The 23,875-nt window shown below is 36.9% G+C and overlaps 1 protein-coding gene across 1 annotated transcript; it reads left to right on the forward strand.

Moving 5' to 3' along the window:
* Positions 1 to 3,999: 3,999 nt before the first annotated feature.
* On the forward strand, positions 4,000 to 8,377 carry LOC149541120 (uncharacterized protein At4g22758-like). The gene is made up of 3 exons (XM_089802115.1): positions 4,000 to 4,781; positions 7,236 to 7,443; positions 7,802 to 8,377. The coding sequence occupies exons 1-3, from the start codon at positions 4,383 to 4,385 to the stop codon at positions 8,002 to 8,004; spliced, it is 810 nt and encodes a 269-aa protein (XP_089658241.1). The 5' UTR covers positions 4,000 to 4,382; the 3' UTR covers positions 8,005 to 8,377.
* Positions 8,378 to 23,875: the final 15,498 nt, after the last annotated feature.

A 23,875-nucleotide genomic window follows, 5' to 3' on the forward strand; every position in this document is an offset into this window, starting at 1 on the left:
AAATGAACCCAACAAGAATGAAGTCTTTTTGAGTGCATGGCTCCAATACCATAAGAAATGAGGATAGAATCGTGCCGCAAATGAATTTTAGTAGAATAGATAACCCTTAGTCCTTAGCTCTTGACAAAAGAAATTCTCTAAACCTTCAATAAAAAATTTTTAAAATATATTTTAATGCAAATTCATTAAATTCAATGACACTTATAATATTATAAAATTTTACATTGATAATATTATTATCTAAATATAAAATAATTATTAATATAACATAAATGAAATATTATAATCTAAATCACTTTAATTAAATTGAAAGAGATTAGATTGCAAACATTTAATAAACAATAAAACAATATATTTTTTATAAAATGTTTTAATTTTAAAATCCATGCATCAAATTGATATCTCGAATAAAAAATACACTAAATCAACTAAAACTCTCCATCAAACCTTGTCACACCCCTCAACTTATTGATTTTAAAAATAAATAATTAAATATCTTCTCAAAATTAACTTTTTTCAAGAAAACAACAATGTGTCTCGCAAGAGTTTCTATTGTGGTATCGTCATAATAACTAGTGCTCATTGATCAAGCACGCACTACGCAATTTATTGAAAAATAGAAGCTATATTTTATTTTTATAATTAATGTAGCACTATAAATATAGGCATGCAGAGTAATTCTTTGAAAGAAATAGGTAGAAGTAGCCATGACAAATGCCAAATGACAATTTCCATGCTTATCTTCCCCACACGTCACATAATCCAAATTTCTAAAATTAGTTGTTTAAAAAACCTATATATGGTCACAATTATTCTTTTAATTCTCTATCATATTTAAGGGTGTATTATGTAGAAATATTTACAAATTAAAATCTAAAATTTAGTTGTTTATGGCAAAGTGATATATTTGAATGTTAGAAATGAAAGTTCTAAATATTAGATTAATTTAAATTATTTGATTTAATTAAAATATATGTAATCGTTTAGTGATTTCAGTATTTATTAGGGAAAGAGGTCAAGTAGTCATTCTTGCTAATTTTGTGCACTTAGATCGTAATTTGGATCATGTCAATTTTTTCGGTGTACTTCTATAGTCGACTCAAGAGCTTAAAGGTAAGGTTTTAGCAGTTGGGCATTTACGGATCTCTCTATAGAAGTCATGGAGTGTGATGTGGTTGAAAAGTGTCATTTTAAGATACTCACCCGATACCTGTAATGTTCACCCCCCCCCCCCCCCCCCCCCCAATAGCTACTCACCAGAAAAAGTACTTTTGACACAAATGGACCAATCAATGACCAAGAAAGCTAAAAATGATAAACTATTACTACTTGTCTAATAGGCTATTAGTACATGTGTTATCAACTATTAGTACATATTGTGATATTGCTATCAGGATTTAACTGTGTAGTTTTTGAGTCAAACTCATTGACCCATGTTTCATGAGCAATGATTCAACACGAATCCATCTCTCATGAGAATAAATGGAACACTTAACACTCATTGGATCTAGGTGATGCTCACAAAGGTGAAGCATCAAGACTTCCTGGGAGGTCACCCATGATCCCAGTACTACTCTAGCTTAAGCGTGCTTAACTATGAAGTTTCCTCCATGGTTAAGCCCACTCCATGGGGTTGCAAGCATAGTGGGTTTAATCATGGAGGAAACTTCGTAGTTAAGTGCACTCAAGTTGGAGTAGTACTGAGATTGGTGACCTCCCAAGAAGTCTCAGTGCTTCACTTCTAAACATAACCTAGATCCAATAAGTGTTAAGTGTTCAAGATTTAATGTGGTTCACCCAACCCCTGGGGTACGTCTACCAAACAACAAGTCTAATATTATTATGATCCAATGATTACAACTTGATTACAATTTATAATCCCTTACATCTCAATATCACCGCAAGAAGCAATTTTTGCATCACACCTTATGAAAAAATCCCTAACCCTAAGCCCTTTTATACAAGTATTTTTGCCACTTTAGGGTTAAAATTAGTTACAACATGTCGGCCACAAAATGTGGATAAAATATGGAGTATGTACGATGCTTCCCTAATCAGTCACCACAAACTAAGAAAAATCCTCGATGCCATTGGACCCCCTGGCGGGGATTGGGTCTCTTCCCCTACTCTGGGATATGTTTGACTAAAAATTGTTTTTCAAATCTTTTAATTTTTGAAATATGATTTTTTTCTCTAGTATTTAGAATGTTTTTCTTTATATTGTATGTTGATTTAGTATCTATTAGTTTAGATTAATTTATATTTTTTAAGTTAGTTTTTTTTAATATTTAAATTAATAATTCAACTCTCACTATAAAACAATGTGTACAAGAGAATAATATAATAGGGAATATGCTACAAATATTTGAGAATGATATGTCACTTTTATTAGGAACAAATGACATTAACCTTGCAATCTTAAGTCATTTTCACGTCTTCATATTCTTTGGAATAGGTTAGGTGTCTAAAGAACTTGAGATGCTAAAATATTTAATATTTATTAATCTTTTACAAATTGTAGTTGCATTCACAAAGGTGGACACACTTTTGGTGATAGACAAGTAGCACTCTAGAAAACTATTCTATCTATACCTATTTTTCCATGTTAGCATATGTCATTTGAATGTTACCTAGAGTTTAGCATCCAACTTTGCATGTTCCAAGATTGAGTCAAACAATAACATCAAACAACAACAATAATGAAGCACCCACGAAATACCAATTTTCATTAGATTTGGGATAAAAGTGCATATGTTGCCCTATTTCTCAAAGAATTAAAGTGAAGTATTGTTGTACATCTCTCATTAAAGATCAATATCATCATTCCCCTCTTTATTTGGTGAAGTTTCTCCTTTTTTAAATCACATAAATTTGGTGTCTAATTTTATGTCTTTATTGAATATGTAGTCACTTTAATCTTTATTTTTAAGATTTGGAATCACCGTTTGTAATTTAATATCACAATTTACTCGCTCTTGTTCTCAACATTTCACATCAAAACTAATGGTATATTTTTTTATTTATAATTGTATTTTTTTTAACTGAAAAATAAAGGAACTTGAGGACAAAATGAGTCACTATTATTATGTTATATAATAGTGGAAAGCAATAAGATACAATGAGTCACTATTGTGTAGCACTACAAAGACTATAGATGCAAATATTTTAATTTTTTTTGCTTAAAGTTGGTGGAACTTTGATATTTAAAAGGGTGGCATCAACCCAATACTATTATTTCATTAAATTAATATAAAATAAAATTTGTATAATTTAAAATAAATCTTAAAATTAAAATAATAGAAAAGTTGTCAATTTATTTGAATTCTAGATATTGATTGGTCAACAATTTACCATTTTGTGAGATTTGGATCAATGCAAATATTCAAGTATGACAAAAATTAATAATAAATATTTCTATAAAACTCAAACAAATACCTCTTAAACTTCAATAATTATTATATAAATTCAAATTTTCATAGAAACAATCTAGGGGAGAGGGCCAATGGTTCTCCGAGCTAATTTCGCGCACCAGTTTCTAATCTATATGTCGAAATGTGCCAATTTTTTCAGTGAACTTTTGTAGGTGAGTGTAGAGTTTAGAGCTAATCTTTTGGCTTTCCCACATTTACAAGCAACTCGTCAAATACGAGGTGGTCTAGAAGTGTCATTTTAAAATATTTGTCTAAAACTCATTTATGTTCACTCTTAATAGCCACTCACCAAAAAATAGTTTTGTTTGCACAAATGAACCAATTAGCAACCAAGAAATCTAAAAACTGATTAACTATTATTACAAATATGATTCGCTATTAATATATGTACTATCATTTTTGAAAACTTTTTGTAAGAAGTAATTGAGAGAGATAGGTAGGTAAGAAGTGGCGTCGTTCAAACATGGTCGGTCGTTTCCCACAATAAAAGTGAAAGAATTTGAAAGAAAGGAAAAGCACGCCGATGGAGTATATTCTTGCACCTAACGGAAAAAAACCGGGGAGCTTTCATCATGGAACGCTCACAAGAAAATGGAGGGCGATCTTACCGAGGTTTTTGGGTTTGGAATAAATTTGGCACTCAAAAAGGGACCAACGAACCGCCTCCCTACGCAATTCCTCACGCTTTTCCGCAACGCGACACCCGACCGAACAATCAAAGGACGAAGAGAAAGAGGAAGCGAAAGTGAAATACGAAGCTTCCCTTCAACTGCCAGCAACTCCCTCACATTATAAACTTACATGGCTCCCCAATCTGCGCTCGTCAAAGATTTTTCTTCTTCTTCTTATTGTTATTGTTGAATTATCCATTTGCTGGTGCATTCAAGACCTTTTCTTGATGAATCTCTGCAGTTAGAGAGATTGTTTAGCTGTGTTCATAGAGAATATATAATGTCTGAGAGAAGCTTGCGACATTCGAGGTCCAAAAGGATTGAAATTCGACACAGAAGCCGGGATAGAATAAGTCGAACTCGAAAAGCAAGGGACTCTAGTCGAAGTTGGAGCAGCAAAGAGTCGACCCCGGGACGTGTGGCGACACACAGAAGAAGTTCTGCTTCCAAAAATGAGAGGAATGTCCGCGGTTCTCTGAGGAGGACAGCATCTGAGCCGAATTTGTGGCAGGGCGACTTGCATTGGGACGATGATGATTCTGAAAAGGAGGGGAAGATGAAGAGAAAGGAGAAATTGTTGTGCAGGCCGCAGACCCTTTCAGATCTATTTGATGGATCCTACGCCATTTCAGCCTTGCCCCCGAGGACTCCTTTAGCTTCTGTTTTCTACAAAACCGAGGTTAGTTTTTCCCTGGTTCGTTGCAGTAAATTTTGTTTTAAAGGAACCTGAGAATTTTTTTTTTTCCATTTTTGGGGGATATAGGAGCCGAAGTTTGCCGCTCTTGATTGAAATTTTAAAGGAAAGCCCAAGCGAAGGTGATTGTTCTAATCACCCGCGTTGCTCTAATTCATTTATTCTTGAATTCCTAATTTTATAATTACAAGGTAGGGACTAGAAATGTTGAAGTGCATCAATGGACATATCATGTCCCGGGCGCAATAGCTGCCCTCCCATTAGAAGTAGCGGCCACAATATTAACATATGATACTTAATCTAACTGTTCATCCTGGGCTATTCGGTCCTCGTATCGAAGGCATTAACCACTGGAACATATGGATCTATATTTTATTTTTAGGGATGAGTTATGTTGTAGCCGAATCAAAGGATGGGTCATGTTCTACCGTGAGGGAATTAATCTAATCATTACCCTTGAGTGCAATATTTGTGCCAGCTGCTTCAAAAAGGAACAAACCCACAACCTCCTTCCATCAAAAGCATCAGCCACACTCATAGCATGGGAGTTAATCTAATCACTGCGCACCAGTTAGATTTTTGTATCGGCTGCTTTGAAAGGGGCGTCAAACAATTCATTGAAGGCATTAAGCCACAATCATAGGAATATGGGAGTTCCTCTTACTGTTGCTCTTGGTGGCAGCTTTTTGTCTTGATGAAAATCCAAAACAGAACTTGCCAGGCTCTTTAATCGCTTTCCATTTAGTCAGCTGCGAAATTTACCCCCAACCTGTGGACTCTTGCTACATGGAAACTAAATTTTTAGTGGTTGTTATGAAACTTGAGCAGATTGTGAACAGGGCCACAATGATAAACCTGTGTTTGGCACAAGCTTTTAAATTAGCTTTTAAATTAGTCAAGTATGTATTATACAGCACAAATAAATTTGCTGGAATAGTGTTACTTTTAAATTGCTACTTTTGATTAGAAACTTTCATGCTTTTACAAGCTTGACATCTTCAAAGAGTGCATTCATAGAATCAGCGCTTACGACTTGCTTGACATGAACTTCATTATTTGCTGATATAGTATAGGCAAGGGATTCCAATGAAGGACGATCTAAACCTAGTTGCCTAACACTTGCAAACAAAAACACGCATATAATTGACAAATATGCCTAAAATAGGCTAACAAGCATGCGCACAAGAACCAACCATATACACAATCCAGTAATGATCCATAGGACTGTTCTTTGCCCTAGAAGATTGATCCTCCAAAATAGATCCCTCTTATCTGTCTTCTCCCTACCTATTCTCTCAAGCACAGTCGGACACTTAGCTCGATTCACCTTTTCTTTCTTCTCTGCAGTTTCTCATATCAGTCGAAGACATACCAAAGAAAATGGACAGTCGCACCAGGAATAAGTGAGCAACCACCAAAAGATAATGAGTAGATGCCTTAACGCCACCAAATATAGAAATACAAGAAGATGGTCACTTTAAGAAGGTAATCGGTGTCTAGCAGGAACAATGACCACAAACATATCATAAACAATGATAATTGCATGAACAAATAGACCCAACTATCACATGTCTACAGAGACCTGGACCATGCCATCAAGTTTCCTACAGCTAACTAAACATACCTGCAACATGTCTAACATACCTGCAGCAACTCTCAATATACCTTTAGAATTTATACCACAAAACAAGCAGGTTTGATGCCTAAGAGAACACCCACTTCGGAGAATCCATGTTGGCGGAAAATCTTATTAGACACCAAGATCACTTGTGGATCTGCAAACTAATCTAAGACAAAGTGTCTTTCTTTTTCTTCCACCCTGCACATTTTGAAGAGAAATAATTTTATCCTAATGTTGGATGGATGTTGATGTTAAAATCTCTTCTCCATGGTTTTCTTCCAAAAGCTTGTTATATATGATCAGGGATTGTGAAAACCGCTTATGTCCTTAATGGATAAAATCACTCATGCGGATCTTCCTTGAGTGTTTTTTCTGCAACCAGTTTCACATCTGATTGATGTGAATTCGTCAGATTATGAACAATTTCACCCTCTTTTGATCTCCGTCCTCATGTAAGCATATTGCTCATGCTGTCATAAACAAACTTCTTTTAAGTTTTTATAGAACTAATCCGAGTTCGACAGTCTAGATTCAGCAGGAAAATTGCTCCAAATGAAAGATGTTATCATCTGCTTTCATTTTCTTACCTTTGCATTTTACCTTTTAGATTTTCATTTCCCTAAATCAGCAATTGTTTGTTAAGAGAAGAATGTGGAGCTCAATGTGTATCTATTATAATGTGGATGGACATGGCTGTCGAACCCTGTGACTGTGTATTCTTTTCCTAGAGAGGATGTGCAAGAAAAGCCCAATAACAATCCCTTTTTAGAGAATATTTGAACTAGTTTTGATGCTAAAATTGTACTTGTAAAATGCAGAAACCCTTCGCAGAATGCGACAAATTTCTGGTCACTGTAACAGTGGAGGGAAGCACTGGGCCTATTAAAATGATTGTGAGAAAAGAACACACAGTCATTGATTTGATCAAATTGACAATAGATAGCTATGCTAAAGAAGGCCGCCATCCAGTGTTGGATTCAGACATAAACATGTTTGAGTTGCATCTCTCAAATTTTAGCATGGAAAGTAAGTATTAAAAAACAATCATTTCCATTTTCCATAAATTTCTGAAATTGAGAGATTCCCACTCATGTGACTTTTCTGATGTTTGATCCACAAGCTAGATGATTGATGAATTTCAAAAACTTGTAATTATATATTAAGTATTTGCAGTTGAGGTTAATTTTGTCATTGTTATCACTTAGCTGTTTCTAGCAACTATGATTATGCAATAGTACAAGATCTATAAAACTGGGTCCTGTTGTCGAAAGCTGTTACTATTCAAGCACCAAAAATTTTACGAATTTCTTATATCTTATTAGGCAATCATTCATGATTTAGAGAGAATTTATCCAGAAATTTGCATTTGTATTGACCAATGCAGGTCTAAAACGGTCAGATAGAGTGGCAGAATTGGGGAGCAGAACATTTTTTCTGAGACAAGAAAACCATTTTGAATCTGAATCATTCTTGTTCGCACCCACACCCGGTCCCTTTTTTCCTTCTTTTATTGTTAGACGGATGAAGAAAATTGGCAGGAAAACCAGAAAATTTTGGAAGATACTGGAGTGCATGGTCTGCGGCTGATCATTCCTTCTGTGTCACTATAATTATAGTTCTCTATCTTAGAATTTTGTATTTTTAGTATGTATAAGCTAGAAAGCATCAAAGGGGCTGCATTTTATAGGGCCCGTTGCTCTCTTTCCTTCCACGGCAATCTAATTAAATTGCTTGCATGATAGTATCATTCTTCTTAAATGTACCCAACCAATCTGTGTTAAAAATGTAATTAAAACATTTTGTATTGTATATTTGAGGAGAGCTTGTATGTGCTCCAGACTTCAAATTAACTGAATATAGAAAATCCAGCCAACGCAGAATCGGTTTTATTGATTCTGCAATGGTTACCATTGTGATACGGTATACCAACAATGAAAATGAAAGTTATCATTGACAAACAGATTTTGCTGTTCCCCTCTCCCTGCCAGTCTCATATAATTTATATTTCCTAATAATTCTGAATCCTGTTCAGAAGTTTTCAAAATGAGTTTTATTCCATAAAGTTGGATGACTACGGTTACCAAGAAACTGTAAATTATGCATTGTTCTTGCAAGTTGTGACATAAAAGTTAGTTCCAAGTTCCTTAGGAATTAAGCAAATCTTTTATCCTGTACTTCATTTTTATTGTCCTGCCTTAAATTGGTTTTAAGAGTTGTACAAAACCATTTGCCACTTCCATATGCGTACTCGAACAAGTAATTCGTTCTTCCACCAGTCCTGGTAGATATAAGGGCTCTATGGAACCTAGTTGGGAATGATTTATTGGTCTTTTTCTTGGGTTAAAAGCTTTACCAGCACTCTTGCTGGTAGGGATTGTTGGGTGGTTAGGTTATACATTTTTATGGGACCTCGGTTAAAGCATAAATGTCATGCCCCCCTCTTGTTGAGGTCGCCCTCCCAATGCACTCTTGATAAAGGTGCTTATTAACTCCTCCGCTTCAATACATTGGTTAACGAAAAATTAATGTGGAATTGATAGGATGTTGAAGGGGCCAAAAACTGTGCAGCCGTGGCAGAGCATTGCAGCGAAGGCCAGTCACGATGCTGGCTATGCCGTAGGAGAGGGGCGATGCTTTCCTATATCTGCTAAGATGGATTTCAACCCTAGAGAGATATCACCCCTGGTTAAACCGGCATGGTTTATATTATACAACCGCCCGCTAAAGTACTGGTCTTTTGAATGCTTAAACCGTGATAGTAGATGCTCTTCGGGAAAACATTAGAGATTGATCAGGGAAATGAATAACCTCTATTCTACAGACAGAGCAAATTAATTGGGATCTCGAATTTTGTTACCGGGATTGTGCCCTGCATGGCGAAGGAATCTGGATGTAGTATGTGGAATCCGACAAATTTTATTGTCTAAAACGCCAAGGTCGTTCATCACTAGGGAGGATTCGTGCAACCGGCTCCCTGGGACTATGCTTGGATGGATCCCCAAGATCGCCCAATAACCAATTCTTTAACCCCGAGCTCACCGAACAACTATTTCTTTAATCGCCTCGGTCCCATGAGGGCTCAGCGAATGATTTAGGCAAACAAATTTCAGATCACTCCTCCTTGCGATATAATTCTTTTGGAAGACCAGGGAGATTGACAATGAGGTTGTTGTGGACTCATGATCTTATGACATCTAGTGAGATATTGGAAACCTTTTTTAATTTTGGATGATGTTTGGTTAATGTTTTGACATTTATTGAAATATGGGGGAATGTTTTAGGGGAAGAAACCTAATAGCCGTTATGGTATCATTTTAGATACTCCTCAATTATTGTTTTAAAAGCTCCAAAAAAGGATAATGCATGTTCTAATAGTTGAAAACATGTGTACTAATAGTCGATCACACATGTATTAATAGTTGATCATTTTTTAGCTTTCTTGGTTGTTGATTGATCCATTTTGTGCCAAAAGTAATAATTTGTTTTTTGAGTGGCTATTGGGGGTGAACATAACAAGTCTTGGGTGAACATTTTTAAATGAAACTTTTTGACCCGCACTCTACGACCTCTACAAAGGGCTTCATAAATGGAAAAACTCCTAAATCTTAGCTTTAAGCTCTTCAGTCACTTACGGAGGTTTACTGAAATTGGCAAATTTTGACGTACAAATTAGGAGTTCTAGGTGCACGAAGTTAGCCTAGGGGGCTACTAGGTCTCTTCCCCTAGTATATTGCATGTGGCAAGAACTAATAATGAATGAATAAATGAAAAATTTTAACGATGTTCATGAGGTCTAATGACTTATGAGATCTCTAGAGAGTTTGTTGGCAATTTGGCTAAGAGGATGTATGAGGATGATATAGGGTTGTCATTCATGGCAACATATACCGACAATGAAGAGGGCAAAAACTTACTATGATGTTTTGGATACTTGGGCTTAGAAAATTGTCTAAGTATTATTCAACAAAATAGTGAATAGTTGAGGTATTTGCTTTAGCGCAATTTATTGGAAGCACTTGAGACTGTGTGCAGTTGAGGGAAGGTAGTACAGGATGTATAGAGCACGTGGTTAAAAGTGCTCAAGAAAATATGTTGTACGGGCAAAGTTATGAACAATTTTCCATGTGCAGGTCATCACAAGCATAACAAAGCAAATGATAGAGTAAAGGCATTTTGGTTAAGGGATTGTTTTGGTTTACCAAAACAAGGACTTAACAAGGTTGGGACGACATCCTAGATGTTAACCCTCACTTAGCAAAAAGTTATTTCAAGTTTTGGGAAACGTGCAAGGTATTGAAGTCGACAAGTTAAGATTACAAATGTATGATCAGTTTTGGAGAGAGAGAGCTACAAGGGCAAATCAAATATCAAAGATATCAGCACTGTGTAAAAGGTTTTTGTATCTACACCTTTTGTATACATATTGTACTATTGTATATGCATGTTTGGGCAGGGGGCTCAACTTGCAATTTTTGTATTGAAATACCAACTCCTAACAAGGACAAATACACTATATAGATGCAATAGACTCTTAATAAGATCAATATCTTTCTCAAAATACTTTTGATTAGTGAATCATTTTGTGGGTACCATTCCCACTAGGGTTTTTCTTTGTCAGGGTTTCCCTGGTTATGAAATAATGGTGTTATGAGTTGCATTGTGTTATGGTTATGTTTACTTTTCAATTTGATCATAGTACCAGAGCGCAATTACTTAGTGGAGGCCTAACGTATTAAGTAAGATCTCTATGGATATGGATAAGTTACAAAAGAATCTTGAGGAAGTTATTAAAGAACTTGATACAGTTACAAAGGATAGAAACAAAATGAATATCAAACTTAGAAATGCACAAGATTTCATTAAAAAGTTGAAAGAGCAAATTGAATCAACTAAATCCAAGAAGAAATAGTCACATGATCATATCAAGGATAGAGAGGCAATTTCTAAGCTTAAGAAAAGGAATGAGGTTTTATAGCATGAACTTGAGATCACCAATCTTAAGATGAGTATGATAGAAGATGAAAAGAAAAGTCAATTAGATTTGAGATTTGAGAATGCATATATGAAATCTCAACTTACCAAGGTGACATCTGAGCTTGAGACTACAAATTTACAGTATACAGAACTTGAGAAGTACAACACTATTGTTAAAAGAGAACTTACACAAACAAAGCAACATCTTGAGAATTTATATTCAAGCACTAAAGAGCTTGATGAGCAGATTATGGCACAGAGACTTATTTATGACAAGACAACGATTGGATATATTGAAGATGAAACATCTAAAGGATCGAAAGTTATCGAGTAACCAAATCTAAGGAACCAACAACCTGAATAACAAGAAGATCTAAACAAAGAAGTCCCTAATCAACCTGAACAACCTGAAGAAGTAAGGAAACAATTTAATGGAAGATGTTTTGCATGTAATTAGTTTTAACACATGAAGAAGGTATGTACATGTAAGTATATTAAACCCTTTTTTGGTTATTATTATAATTTCTTTGCTTATTAACATAATTCTAATAAATGTAGAAAACCTAGATATAATAATAATAACAAAATGCATGAAATTACTAACCCTGTAGCTAGTAGATCATTAGGAGCAACAAATGTCATAAGAAATGGAGTTATGTGTTATAAGTGCAACAATTTTGGACATATTGCTAGGGATAGTAGATTATAGACTAATCAAGTTGGACCTAGATATGGAAACAATGTGATAGCATGTTAGATTTGCAACAATTTGGGACAAAGGAATGAAAACAGCGATGAAAAGAAGAAAGAGAGTGAAATAACAAGTAGAAAATTTTAATGAAACATTTGTTAAAGCAAAGACACTTACAAACATTCAAGTATGGGTAGAGAAGATAAATGATACATCTGATAAAAGGTTGAAATCAATAGTAGCAGTTGAAAAATCCTTATCAACTTAAGCAATCAATTCATTAGAGAAATCAGGGATAATACAACTAGAAATTCATCAAACCCTGCAATAGTAACAAAACATTTTGCGCACTTGGGAGAAGCTTGGAAATTATGTTTAGAAGCCACAGTTAAGAGTGCAAAAGAATTTGAGGTTATATGCGAGCATGAAGAAAGAATTTAGTCTATTGGATATATACTCGATTTTTTTTTTAAAATTGTGTACTTGCACAATTAGTCCAGATCGGATTTGTTATAGATAAAAGGATAGAAATCAAAGTAATTAACCACCATTTGAGTGTTTGGAGCCTATAGAAACTTGTGGGGGAGATTGAAGAGTGAATTAATGGTGAACTAAAGCATTTGGAAAGCGAATTCAAGCAAGGTTATGCAAAAGCCCTAATTTTGTGATTTTAAGGTATTTATCTACATCATTGAGGTTAAACTATGAAGTCATTTGAAATTTGTAAAAGGATTCCTCTTTGTTGCACGATATAATGGAGAAACCAAGGTATAAGTTCAAGAGAAGTTCAATTGCAAAATTTGGAAGGTGACCCTATCGGGGTATTTTCATGAATTCCAAACATAGTGGTAATTGTAGAAGATGAGTGATCTTACATCCACTGCGAATTTGAAACCCTACAAACTGACATTTCAAAGGAATTTGACAAGTTTCATAAACAAGACACGAGCTTTAAGGATGAATTCAACCATTTAGGACAATTGAAGACTACACTATTTTCTTAGCATGAATTTGATAATGAAGAGTGGGCTAGAATTATCCTAGGTAGAATCCATGATAACAATTTTTTGTTAGGAGATCAAATCGTTGAAATAATAGGTGACCTAATTCATGAGGTAACATGTTTATGCAACAAGGGCAAAATACCTATAAATGAGAAAAATGTTAAGAAATTTGTACTGGATAACACTAAGACAAAATTGAATGGTAGAGGCATGATGTTAGTTTGATTAAACAAGATGATGTCATATTTATTAGCAAAGTCTTAGCTTGCAAAATGAGTTCCAACTCCAGAGAAGATGAAGCCTCTACATGCTTCATAAATGTATCTTATAAGATGTGTATTGATGGTGCAAGGAGGCATATGAACAGCTAGGTCCAAAGGCACACCCAACTATCCAACCACCTTGTTGAGTTAACACGACAGAAGCAAAAAACACATAACAACACCAGAGAGAGAGAGAGAGAGAGAGAGAGAGAGAGAGAGAGCGAGAGAGAGAGAGAGCGAGCAAAACACTTAATTGATTCATCAAATTATCAGCATACATGCCCAACTATTGATTCATCGAATTATCAACATACATGCCCAACTGTAAGGCCTTTTGAGTTATGGCCAGATTCACCGAATTATTAGCATACATGCCCAACTGTAAGGCCTTCTGAGTTATGGCCAGATACAAAATATAACTCCAAGATCTACGATCCAGCTTCAAATTCGTAGTCCTAGATACATCTGCTCTAACTCTTTAAGTCCTCTAAGCTCTACCCTTAAACTAAACTAAATACCTCTACTTATACTTGCTAAAATGACTTATATGATAAGATAATTTTATTAATGTCCAACAAAAGACCACAACTTGGGTCTATGGGATTGGAAGCTTACACCAAGAAAATAGCTGACACATGGAGCACCAAATGGTGTCCATAAAAGAACAAGTACAAAAAAATGAAGAAGAAAGCAAGAGACATCATGGAAAATATTAGGTATCCGTCCTCAGAGGGAAAAAGTCCAACATTGACTGATATGGTTGGTGGCTACCAGAGGCCCTATGGTGAGGGTGAGTGCTACGAGAGGAGTGTCGCTGGCGAAGAGGTCCCCTACGGGGTCTCACGGATCTGGAATGGCCCGTGTTAGAGATTGCACAGTCGTTTCACACCCCGAGCCAAAACTAAGGGCGAGAAGAAGGTCGTAATAAGTTGTGCCTAGGTCTGACTCTTGGGAAATGATAGCTGTAAAGTATGGTTGCGAAGCTGTAAGGACTCAGAAAGATAGAGCACAATGCAACGTTGATCTGTGTACCTAAAAAATCTGAGAGGGATCTGCAATCTCTAAATAGACAATAAAATCTCCCTCTAATCTTGTAGTATATGGGGCATCTAAAAAGAAAATGGATCTCAGATTTTGCCTCTACTAAGATACAAAGTCTACACACCCGATCTTCTCTAGCAATATAGTGATCGACTTGGATCCAGAGTCGATGCGAGACCACCCTAAAGGAACCAAGGGAGATACGTAGGGTGTGTCCAATATCTGTGCAAGTACTCAGGGTGTACAATAATCCCATCCCGAATATCTAAGAAGTGCTCGGCATAGAAAGCCATCCTCGACCATAGCCCCCTAGAGGATCAACCCAAGTCTGTATAATATACTACCTATAGATGTCAAGTCTGACATGAATGCTCAATTACTATCGAGAGGGGAGGAGATGAGCAGGAGTAGCCAATGAGATAGTCAATATCGATCCCAACTAAACATAGTAGGATAATAGCCTGAGCATACCAATAGTGGGCTCTAGTAGCTGGATTGGAGTCTACAGTAGCAACTGAAGAGCAGTAGGCTAAGTAAGGGTATTTGTGTTGGCCTTCAGTCGAGTTTGCAAAGCCACGAAGACGGTGGAGAAACCAGATCAAGTCAAAAATGGTTGCAAACCTGGATGGGTGAGCTTCAAACTTGGCCAAAATAACACTATGGGGGGTAGATTTATGACATCTGATAATCCGATGGAGGAGCAGAGTTTGGGTGCGCTCGATCATGGCCCAATTCAAGTCGGAAAGGGAAGGACCCCAAACCACCGAACCATAGAGCACTATGGGTTTTACGAAGGAATCTAGGAGGGATAACTTAGACGACGTGTCCTGAAAGTGGTGTCTGAAGCACTGTCTCTCAAGCATGACAAGGGAACCCAACACTTTACTGATTCGAGGTTGAATGGTTGATCTCAAGTTGAAATGAGATCCAAAAAACTTAACCCCAAGATATGTGTAAGATGATGTAATCTCAACTTCCCGATCGTGGAAGTGAAAATGGAGATGTGAGGTCTTCAGAACATTGAAGACCATAACACAAGTCTTCTCAAGGTTTAAGACTAGTTATCTCATGTTACAAAAAGATGCAAGTCTATCTAGAAAAATATGGAGACCCTCCAAAGAAGAAGCAAGAAGAACCACATCATCAGCAAAGAGAAGGATGGAGATCAATACCTGGTGTAGATAACAACCATCACCCAAAAGTGAGGGGTCACTAAGAAAAGCCTCGAGCTCATCAATGTAGATCATGAACAAGGTGGGTGAGAGAGGGCAGCCCTAATTCACCCAAATGGTGCTCTGGATAGGGTCAAAGAGGCCCTTTGTAGTCCTGAGTCTACCAACCACTATCTCATATAACCTCATGATAATCATCAGTAAGATCTTTGAAATCTCAATATCTCTAAGTCTCTAAAAAAGACTTGCTTTGTGGATGGAATCAAAAGCCTTACAAAAATCCACAAAACAACAGTAGACTTTCTTTGAGTGTTGTCGAGCCTCCTCGATAATAGCCCATAGTGTTAAGATATGATCCATGGTCTGGTAGTTTTCCCTGAATCCTACTTGACCCTTAGCCCTACAATTCCTCCTGTCAAGCTTACTGGATAAAATAGTATTCAATATTGTAGCATAAAGTTTGGCAAATCTATGTACAATCATGATGGTCCTATAGTTTGCGGGATTAGAGGCCAACCCAAACTTATGGATTGGGCGAATAATGTGTCTCAACCATTAGTCCGAAAAATCAAAATAAACCACTCTATTAAAGAGTTTAGAGAGATAAGGGCCCAAGATCATGGTACCGAGCTTGAAGAGCTCAGCTTGAAAGCCCTCATCATCAGCCACCCTACTGCATCTCATAAGTTTGATGGCCTCATAAATGTTGGAGGTGGAGAACAAGTGACAATGGGGGGTGGGTTGGGAAGGGCAGCGACCTGACTTGGGATGTCATACAACGCGGAGACATGGAAGGCAAGGAGTCAAAGGTCGAGAGTGGAGTGGGGTTGGCTACGCTAGGAGAACATGATGCAGCAAAACACAAGGAAGGATAGGGAAAACTACCTGATGCAAGGAAGGATAGGGAAAACTAGGTCCAATGGCACACCTCGCTCTCTGAACCACCCTGCAAGAGTTAACACAATGAAAGAAAACACAAAGAACAACAACCAAAAGAGGAAGAAGAGTAAAATACTTTCATTGATTCTTCAAATATTCAACATACATGCCCAATTGTAAGGCCTTTTAGGTTACGACCATATACAAAATACATTCATACCCATAGATCAACATCGAATTCGCACTTTTGAGTTCTGCTCTGCAATCCTCTTTAAAACTCTCTAAAAATTGCGTAGCTCTAAGCCTAAACACTCTATTTACACTAGCCAAAATGGCTTACCGATCATTCTAGAATCATAGAGAAGCCACAAGTCGACTCTCAACAAATATTAAATGAAAATAAACCTAACATTAAATACACAAGTCAGCCTGCATCAGCAATTAACTGTCCTAAAGAAAAATCGCGATATCTCCTAGCTCCGGTTGAGTTAGAACTCATGCTTCAAACTGTAGGTAGTGTTCTAGGTCCTCTACAACCCTTTAAGTGTGTGAAGTCTGATTTATCAAAGAAAAGTGTGCATCCATTCCGAAAGTTGAGCATTGAAAACTATCGCGCAAAACTGCTAGAAATTGATGTTCTAGGAGAATTGCCATATCTCCCAACTCATAAGGAGTTAGAACTTGCGCCTTTTGTTAGGATAAACCACGGACAGAAATAAAAACTACATGTAAATATAACCAATAACAGAAAATAATAGAACACACAAAAATGAACACAAGGCACCAAGATTTAACGTGGTTCACCCAATCCTTGGGCTACGTCCACCAAACAGCAAATCTGATCTTATTACAATCCAGTGATTACAACCTGATTACAATCTGTAATCCCTTACAGCTCAATATCGCCGCAAGAACCAATTTCGTATCACAACATTATGAAAAATACCCAACCCTAAGCCCTTTTATACAAGTATTAAACCGCTTTAGGGTTATAACATGTCGGCCATAATATGTCGTCTACCATGTCGGCTACTACCCAAAAAAAAAATTCAGGTCGATGCCCCGAACCCCACTATTTATGAAGTATGTACAGTACTTTCCTGATCAGTCACCACAATCTAACAATCTCCCGCTTGGGGACTAATCAGGCTCCACACTAAACAAAAATCTCCCACTTGGAGACTGATCCTGTAGCAATAACACTACCACATGGGGCTCCCACTGGATCAAACCATCCTGGACTCTACTGTTCTTTTATTCATGTTTAGTCTAAAAGACCAACCGAAGCTGAAGAGGAGTTCAGCTTCTCCCTTGTTACAACCTTTGTCAACATATCTGCTGGATTGTCATTGCTATGTATCTTCTCCAGTTTTAACTGTCCATCCTCCAAAACTGACCGAATGAAATGGTACCGCAACTGTATGTGTTTGGTCTTAGAATGCAGAGCTAAATTCTTAGCAAGATGAATGACACTCTGACTATCTGTGAACAAATAATTATCCTTCTGAGGATGTCCCAATTCTTCCAAGAAGAACTGAAACCATATCATCTCTTTGGTTGCCTCTGTAGTGGAGAGAGCATTAATCTTCTGTAACCTAGAAACCCAGCTCATGGCTGCCCCACCAACAGTAAAGACATAACCTGTAGTACTCCGCCTGGTATCAATATCCCCAGCCAAATCTGAGTCAACATAGCCCTGTAAATCAGTAGTAGAGCCCCCAAAGTGTAAACACTTATTGGATGTTCCTCTCAAATATCTGAGAATCCACTTGACAGCATTCCAATGCTCAAATCCCAGATGACTCATATACCTGCTAACGACTCCCACTGCATGTGCAATATCTGGCCTAGTGCATACCATAGCATACATCAAACTTCCTACAGCTGAAGCATAGGGTACCTTGGACATATTATCCTCCTCTTCCTATGTCTTGGGACACATCTCCTTAGTCAATTTCAAATGACCAGGTAAAGGTGTGCTGACAGCTTTAGCATTCTCCATAGAGAAACGTTGCAAAACCTTCTCAACATAATCAGCTTGAGATAGCGTCAATGTTCTGTTCTTCCTATCTCTGCAAATCTTCATACCAAGGATTTGTTTTGCTGCCCCCAAATCCTTCATAGCAAATGCATGTGCTAATTTGCGTTTCAGCCCCTTAATATGATCCATGTTAGACCCAACTACAAGCATATCATCAACATATAAACATAAAATAATGTAGCTATCATCATCCAACCTCTTAAAATAAACACAGTAATCTGAATGACACCTATTATATCCATGCTCATGCATAAAACTGTCAAATTTCAGATATCATTGCCGAGGTGCTTGCTTCGAGCCATATAAACTTTTCTTCAATTTGCACACTAAGTTCTCCTTACCTTTGACCTCAAAACCCTGTGGCTGAGCCATATATATTTCTTCATCCAAATCACCATGAAGAAAGGTTGTTTTAACATCCATCTTCTCTAAATGCAAATCTTCAGTAGCCACAAGACTTAAAACAGTACGAATAGAAGTCATTTTAACAACAGGAAAAAATATCTCATCAAAATCAATTCCCTTCTTCTGTGCAAATCCTTTTACAACTAACCTAGCCTTAAATCTTTTCTTACCTCCTTCCTCTTCTTTCAACCTGTAAACCCATTTATTCTGTAAAGCCTTTTTACCTGCAGGAAACTTGCACAAATCCCATGTCTTATTTTTCAGCAAAGAGTCCATTTCATCTTTCATTGCAGACTCCCACTGAATCTTAGTATCCACCTGCACAACTTCATCATAACTTTCAGGTTCACCAGCATCAGTAAGTAAAATAGAATACAAAGAGGGAGAAAACTTTTGTGGAGGTCTAATTTGCCTTGTTGACCGTCTAACATTCACTGGCGTGTGTGGTATTTGTTGTGGCAGTTGTTGCACATCATGAGGAATGGCTGGAACATCAGCTTTTGGAGTATCATCCAGCACTACATAATCATCTTCTTTCTTCTCATGTTGCTGCAACAGATCTTTGTATAACACTTTCTCATTGAATATAACATCCCGACTTCTAATAATTTTAAGATTTTCAAAATCCCAAAGCCTATAACCAAATTCATTAATGCCATATCCAACAAAGACACATTTCTTTGATTTAGCTTCTAGCTTGGTTCTATTTTCAGAGTCTATATGAGCAAAAGCTTCACAACCGAAGGTCTTGAGAAAAGAATAACTCACCTTCTTACCAATCCATGCTTCCTCTAGAATACCATAGCCCAAAGGAGTAGAGGGACCTCTATTAATCAAATATACTGCAGTATTGACAGCCTCCGCCCACATGTGTAAGGGCAACCCAGCATGCAACCTCATGCTCCTTGCGCGCTCCATTATAGTCCTGTTCATGCGTTCAGCCACTCCATTTTCCTGTGGAGTCCTTGGAACAGTTTTTTGTCTACGAATACAATTAGTGGAGCAATAATCTTCAAATTCATGACTGCAATACTCACCACCATTATCAGATTTGAGACATTTTAATTTCTTACCAGTCTCATTTTCAACCTAGCATTTCCATTTCTTAAAAGTTTGAAATACATCAGATTTCTGTCTAAGGAAATAAACTCATACTTTTCTAGTTGCGTCATCAATAAATGTAACATAATAATGAGAGCCACCAAGGGAAGATACCTGGGCTGGTCCCCATACATCTGTATGCACAAGCTCTAATTTCTCCTTTTTGTTTTCCTTCCCTGTCTTTACAAAACTCACTCTCTTTTGTTTTCCATACACACAACTTTCACAGAAATCCATATTCACACATTTTAGACCTGGTAAAACTTTGCTTGAATGAAGTACTTTCGTACCTTTCTCACTCATGTGCCCAAGTCTATTGTGCCACAACGCTGTATCAGAATCTACAGCAGCTATTTGTTCTCCCTGCTCAACTGCAGTAATTGTTCCTGAATATTCATTTTTCTCTGAAACAATCAAAGTAGAAGGAACAATATGACCTGTACAAAGATATAAGGTGCCTACTTTCACACCTTTTGCTACTACAAGGGAACCTTTTGAAACCTTCCAATTTTTATCATTAACAGTAACTACACAACCCTCATCACCGAGTTGCCCTGCTGAAATTAAATTTTTACTTAGTTTTGGAACATGTCTTACCTCATGTAGTAGCCAATGATTCCCATTCTGCAACTTAATCTTAATTTTTCCCTTTCCAACAATCTGACAGGGTTCATTATCCCCCAAATAAACAAGCCCAAAATCCCCTTGGACATAATCAATGAAATAACCTCTATGAGGTGTAGCATGAAATGAAGCACTAGAATCTAAAACCCATGAATCATCAACACTCTCTAAAGATAGAAGCAAAGCATCCTCTTCGAATTTGTTACTTACCACATTTGCCTCCTTGTCTCCATCTGATTTATCTCCTTCATTTTTCTTTCGATTCCAACAATCTTTCTTTTTGTGACCTGGTTTCCCACAGTACCAGCAATCATTTGGTCCTCTCGATTGAGACCTCCTCCCCTTTGACTTTCCTCTTGATTTCCCACGATTTAGTTACTTCCTCTTTCAGTCGTTCTGCCCCTGCTTTGTGCATTTAAAGCACTTCCTGATGTAGATCCACCTGAGGATTTTCTATGAGTTTCCTCACTTAAAATAACACCGATCACATCATCATATTTTAGGGTACTAGATCCAGGAACAGAATTACTCACTGCCATTACCAAGCCATTCTAGCTTTTAGGCAAAGAACACAAAATCAAGAGAGCCCTAATTTATTCATCAAAATTGATACCCACAGAAGATAATTGACTAGTAATAGTATTAAACTCATTTAAATGATCTGCAACAGATCCACCTTCTGCCATTTTCATATTAAATAAACGCTTCATGAGAAATACCTTATTTGAAGCGGAGGGCTTTTCATACAGTGTCGCTAGGGTTTTCATCAAATCTTCTGTCGTCTTTGCTTTTGTAATATTAAATGCCACCGATGGTGCCAAGCATAACTGAATGCTTTCGAGTGCCTTTCTGTCCAAAAGATCCCATTCAGCCTCTAACACAGTTCCCTGATTCTTGGCTTTTCCTTCCAACGGCTTCCATAAATCCTTCTGATATAAATAGTCTTCCATTTGCATCTTCCATAATTGGAAGTTCTGCCCATTAAACCTGTCAACCCTCAACTTACCCTCATCTTCCATCGCTCCCACTCAACTGTGAGACTCCCACTTAACCGTGAGACTTACCTGCAGAGGATAACTGAAAGACAACCTTGCTCTGATACCACTTGTTAGGATAAACCACGGACAGAAATAAAAACTACATGCAAATATAACCAATAACAGAAAATAATAGAACACACAGAAATGAACACAAGGCACCAAGATTTAACGTGGTTCACCCAATCCCTGGGCTACGTCCACCAAACAGCAAGTCCGATCTTATTACAATCCAATGATTACAACCTGATTACAATCTGTAATCCCTTACAGCTCAATACTGCCGCAAGAACCAATTTCGTATCACAACATTATGAAAAATGCCCAACCCTAAGCCCTTTTATACAAGTATTAAACCGCTTTAGGGTTATAACATGTCGGCCATAATATGTCGGCTACCATGTCGGCTACTACCCAAAAAAATTTTTGGGTCGATGCCCCGAACCCCACTATTTATGAAGTATGTACAGTACTTTCCTGATCAGTCACCACAATCTAACACCTTTGACCATAAATAGTACTCTAGGCCCTCTTCAATCCTTGAAGTGCACAACCCTTCATTCATTATGAAAAATTAGTTACACGGTTTGCAACAAGCACCTAGAAACCAAAAAACGTAATTTCAACAAAACACAATTTTAGCAGCAAGATAAGAACTGAAAACATGCAGAATAGCAATGCAACCTAGGATGCTCCTGCATCAGTGTTGTTGGTAGTGGTGAACTTGGTGCTACCGATAGTGGTTGAACCAACAAGATATTACTTTGACTAATTGCCTTCATCTCTACCACTATTTTTTTAGCTTCAACACATTTCTCTTTTGTCATACTTGTGTCTTTCAACATCTTTACAACATTCTCTATCTTTTTCTTGGTTGCTTTAGAAATTTGTAATTATTCAGCTTCTGCCAATCTTTTCGACTCTGTTGTCGCCCCTCCATCATTACCATCATCATTTTCAGACTTCAAAACTTCTTTAGCATATTCATCAAATACTTATTTAGTTACTTCAAAATCTAAAGGATCTACAAACATCACCCTTGGTTCAATTGCTTTCATACATGTTTTGTCAGATTCCATCATAGATCACATTGTTTCCTTATACTTCTCCACAACTTTTTTATGCATCCTTACTCTTCTCTTCATCTCAGATTGAAATGTTCTTATCAAATTGTTTATATTACTAGTAACATAGTCCTTAGAAGTTTTCTTATATTAGTAGCTTACCAATTCCATTGTGCACTTATATGATTTTCATTCTAATTGTGGCATATTTGGGAATCTCTTCATGACATCGAAGAATAGATATATTATCAGAGACCCAAATCTATAGGTTGCATATTTATTATTCTTGATTCTTTCCAAGTTGTCAAAAAGTTGTTGCTTCAAAATTTTACAAAAGGTTAACTTCTATTTTATCAAATGATGCAGGAGCATCCTGGGTTGCCTTGTAATCCTACTCTTTTGTTCATTCTGGCAGTTTTAACCAAGTTCCAACAATTTTGACTGAGTTGTCCAGTCTCAACCGAGTTCCAACAGTATTGATCAAGTTGTCCAGTGTTAATCGAATTCCAGCAATGTTGACCAAGATGTTGACTATTGACCGAGTTCCTGTAGTGTTAACCAAGTTGTTTAGTGTTGACCGAGTTTTCCTTCATGCATTGAGTGAATCTGTTGTTGCTAATACTTGGGTCCTTCATTGACTGAGTTGTCTGTGTTTTTGGTTCTTATTCGGAGCCAACTCTTGTATTTAATATGGATCGTGAATTTAGTGATAGGATCTTGTCTAGGGATGAGTGTTGAAAATTTTGAGGTTAGCCTTTCTTTGATGTAATGTTCTAGAATCTTATATAAGTCATTTTCACAAGTATAAAGGTATTTGATTTAGTTTAAGGGTAGAGCTTAGAGGACTTAGAGAGTCAGAGTAGATGTATTTGGGACTACAAATTTGAAGTTGGATCATAGATGTTAAAGTTATATTTTGTATCTAGTCATAACCTAGAAGGCCTTACAACTGGGCATACATGTTAATAATTCGATGAATCAATAAAGTGTTTTATTCTCTCTCTCCTTAGCGTTGTTCTTTGTGCTATTTCATTCTATTGTGTTAACTCAGCAATGTGGTCAGATAGTTGGGTGTGCCTTTGGCCCTAGCTATTCATATCACTCCTTGCACCAAATGGTATCAGAGCTTGAGGTTTGTCCTTGTGGAGATTGGATCATGTAG

The sequence above is a fragment of the Cupressus sempervirens genome, chromosome 9 (assembly GCF_028749045.1).
Source record: "Cupressus sempervirens isolate cs-2001-9-10 chromosome 9, ASM2874904v1, whole genome shotgun sequence".
Taxonomy (NCBI): Eukaryota; Viridiplantae; Streptophyta; class Pinopsida; order Cupressales; family Cupressaceae; genus Cupressus; species Cupressus sempervirens.

Excerpts from the sequence above, each read along its gene's own strand:
- LOC149541120 (XM_089802115.1), top strand. The coding sequence starts at position 4,383 with ATGTCTGAGAGAAGCTTGCGACATTCGAGGTCCAAAAGGATTGAAATT. Across the intron at positions 4,782-7,235 it reads CTGTTTTCTACAAAACCGAG|AAACCCTTCGCAGAATGCGA; the intron begins GTTAGTTTTTCC and ends TGTAAAATGCAG. Across the intron at positions 7,444-7,801 it reads CTCAAATTTTAGCATGGAAA|GTCTAAAACGGTCAGATAGA; the intron begins GTAAGTATTAAA and ends TGACCAATGCAG.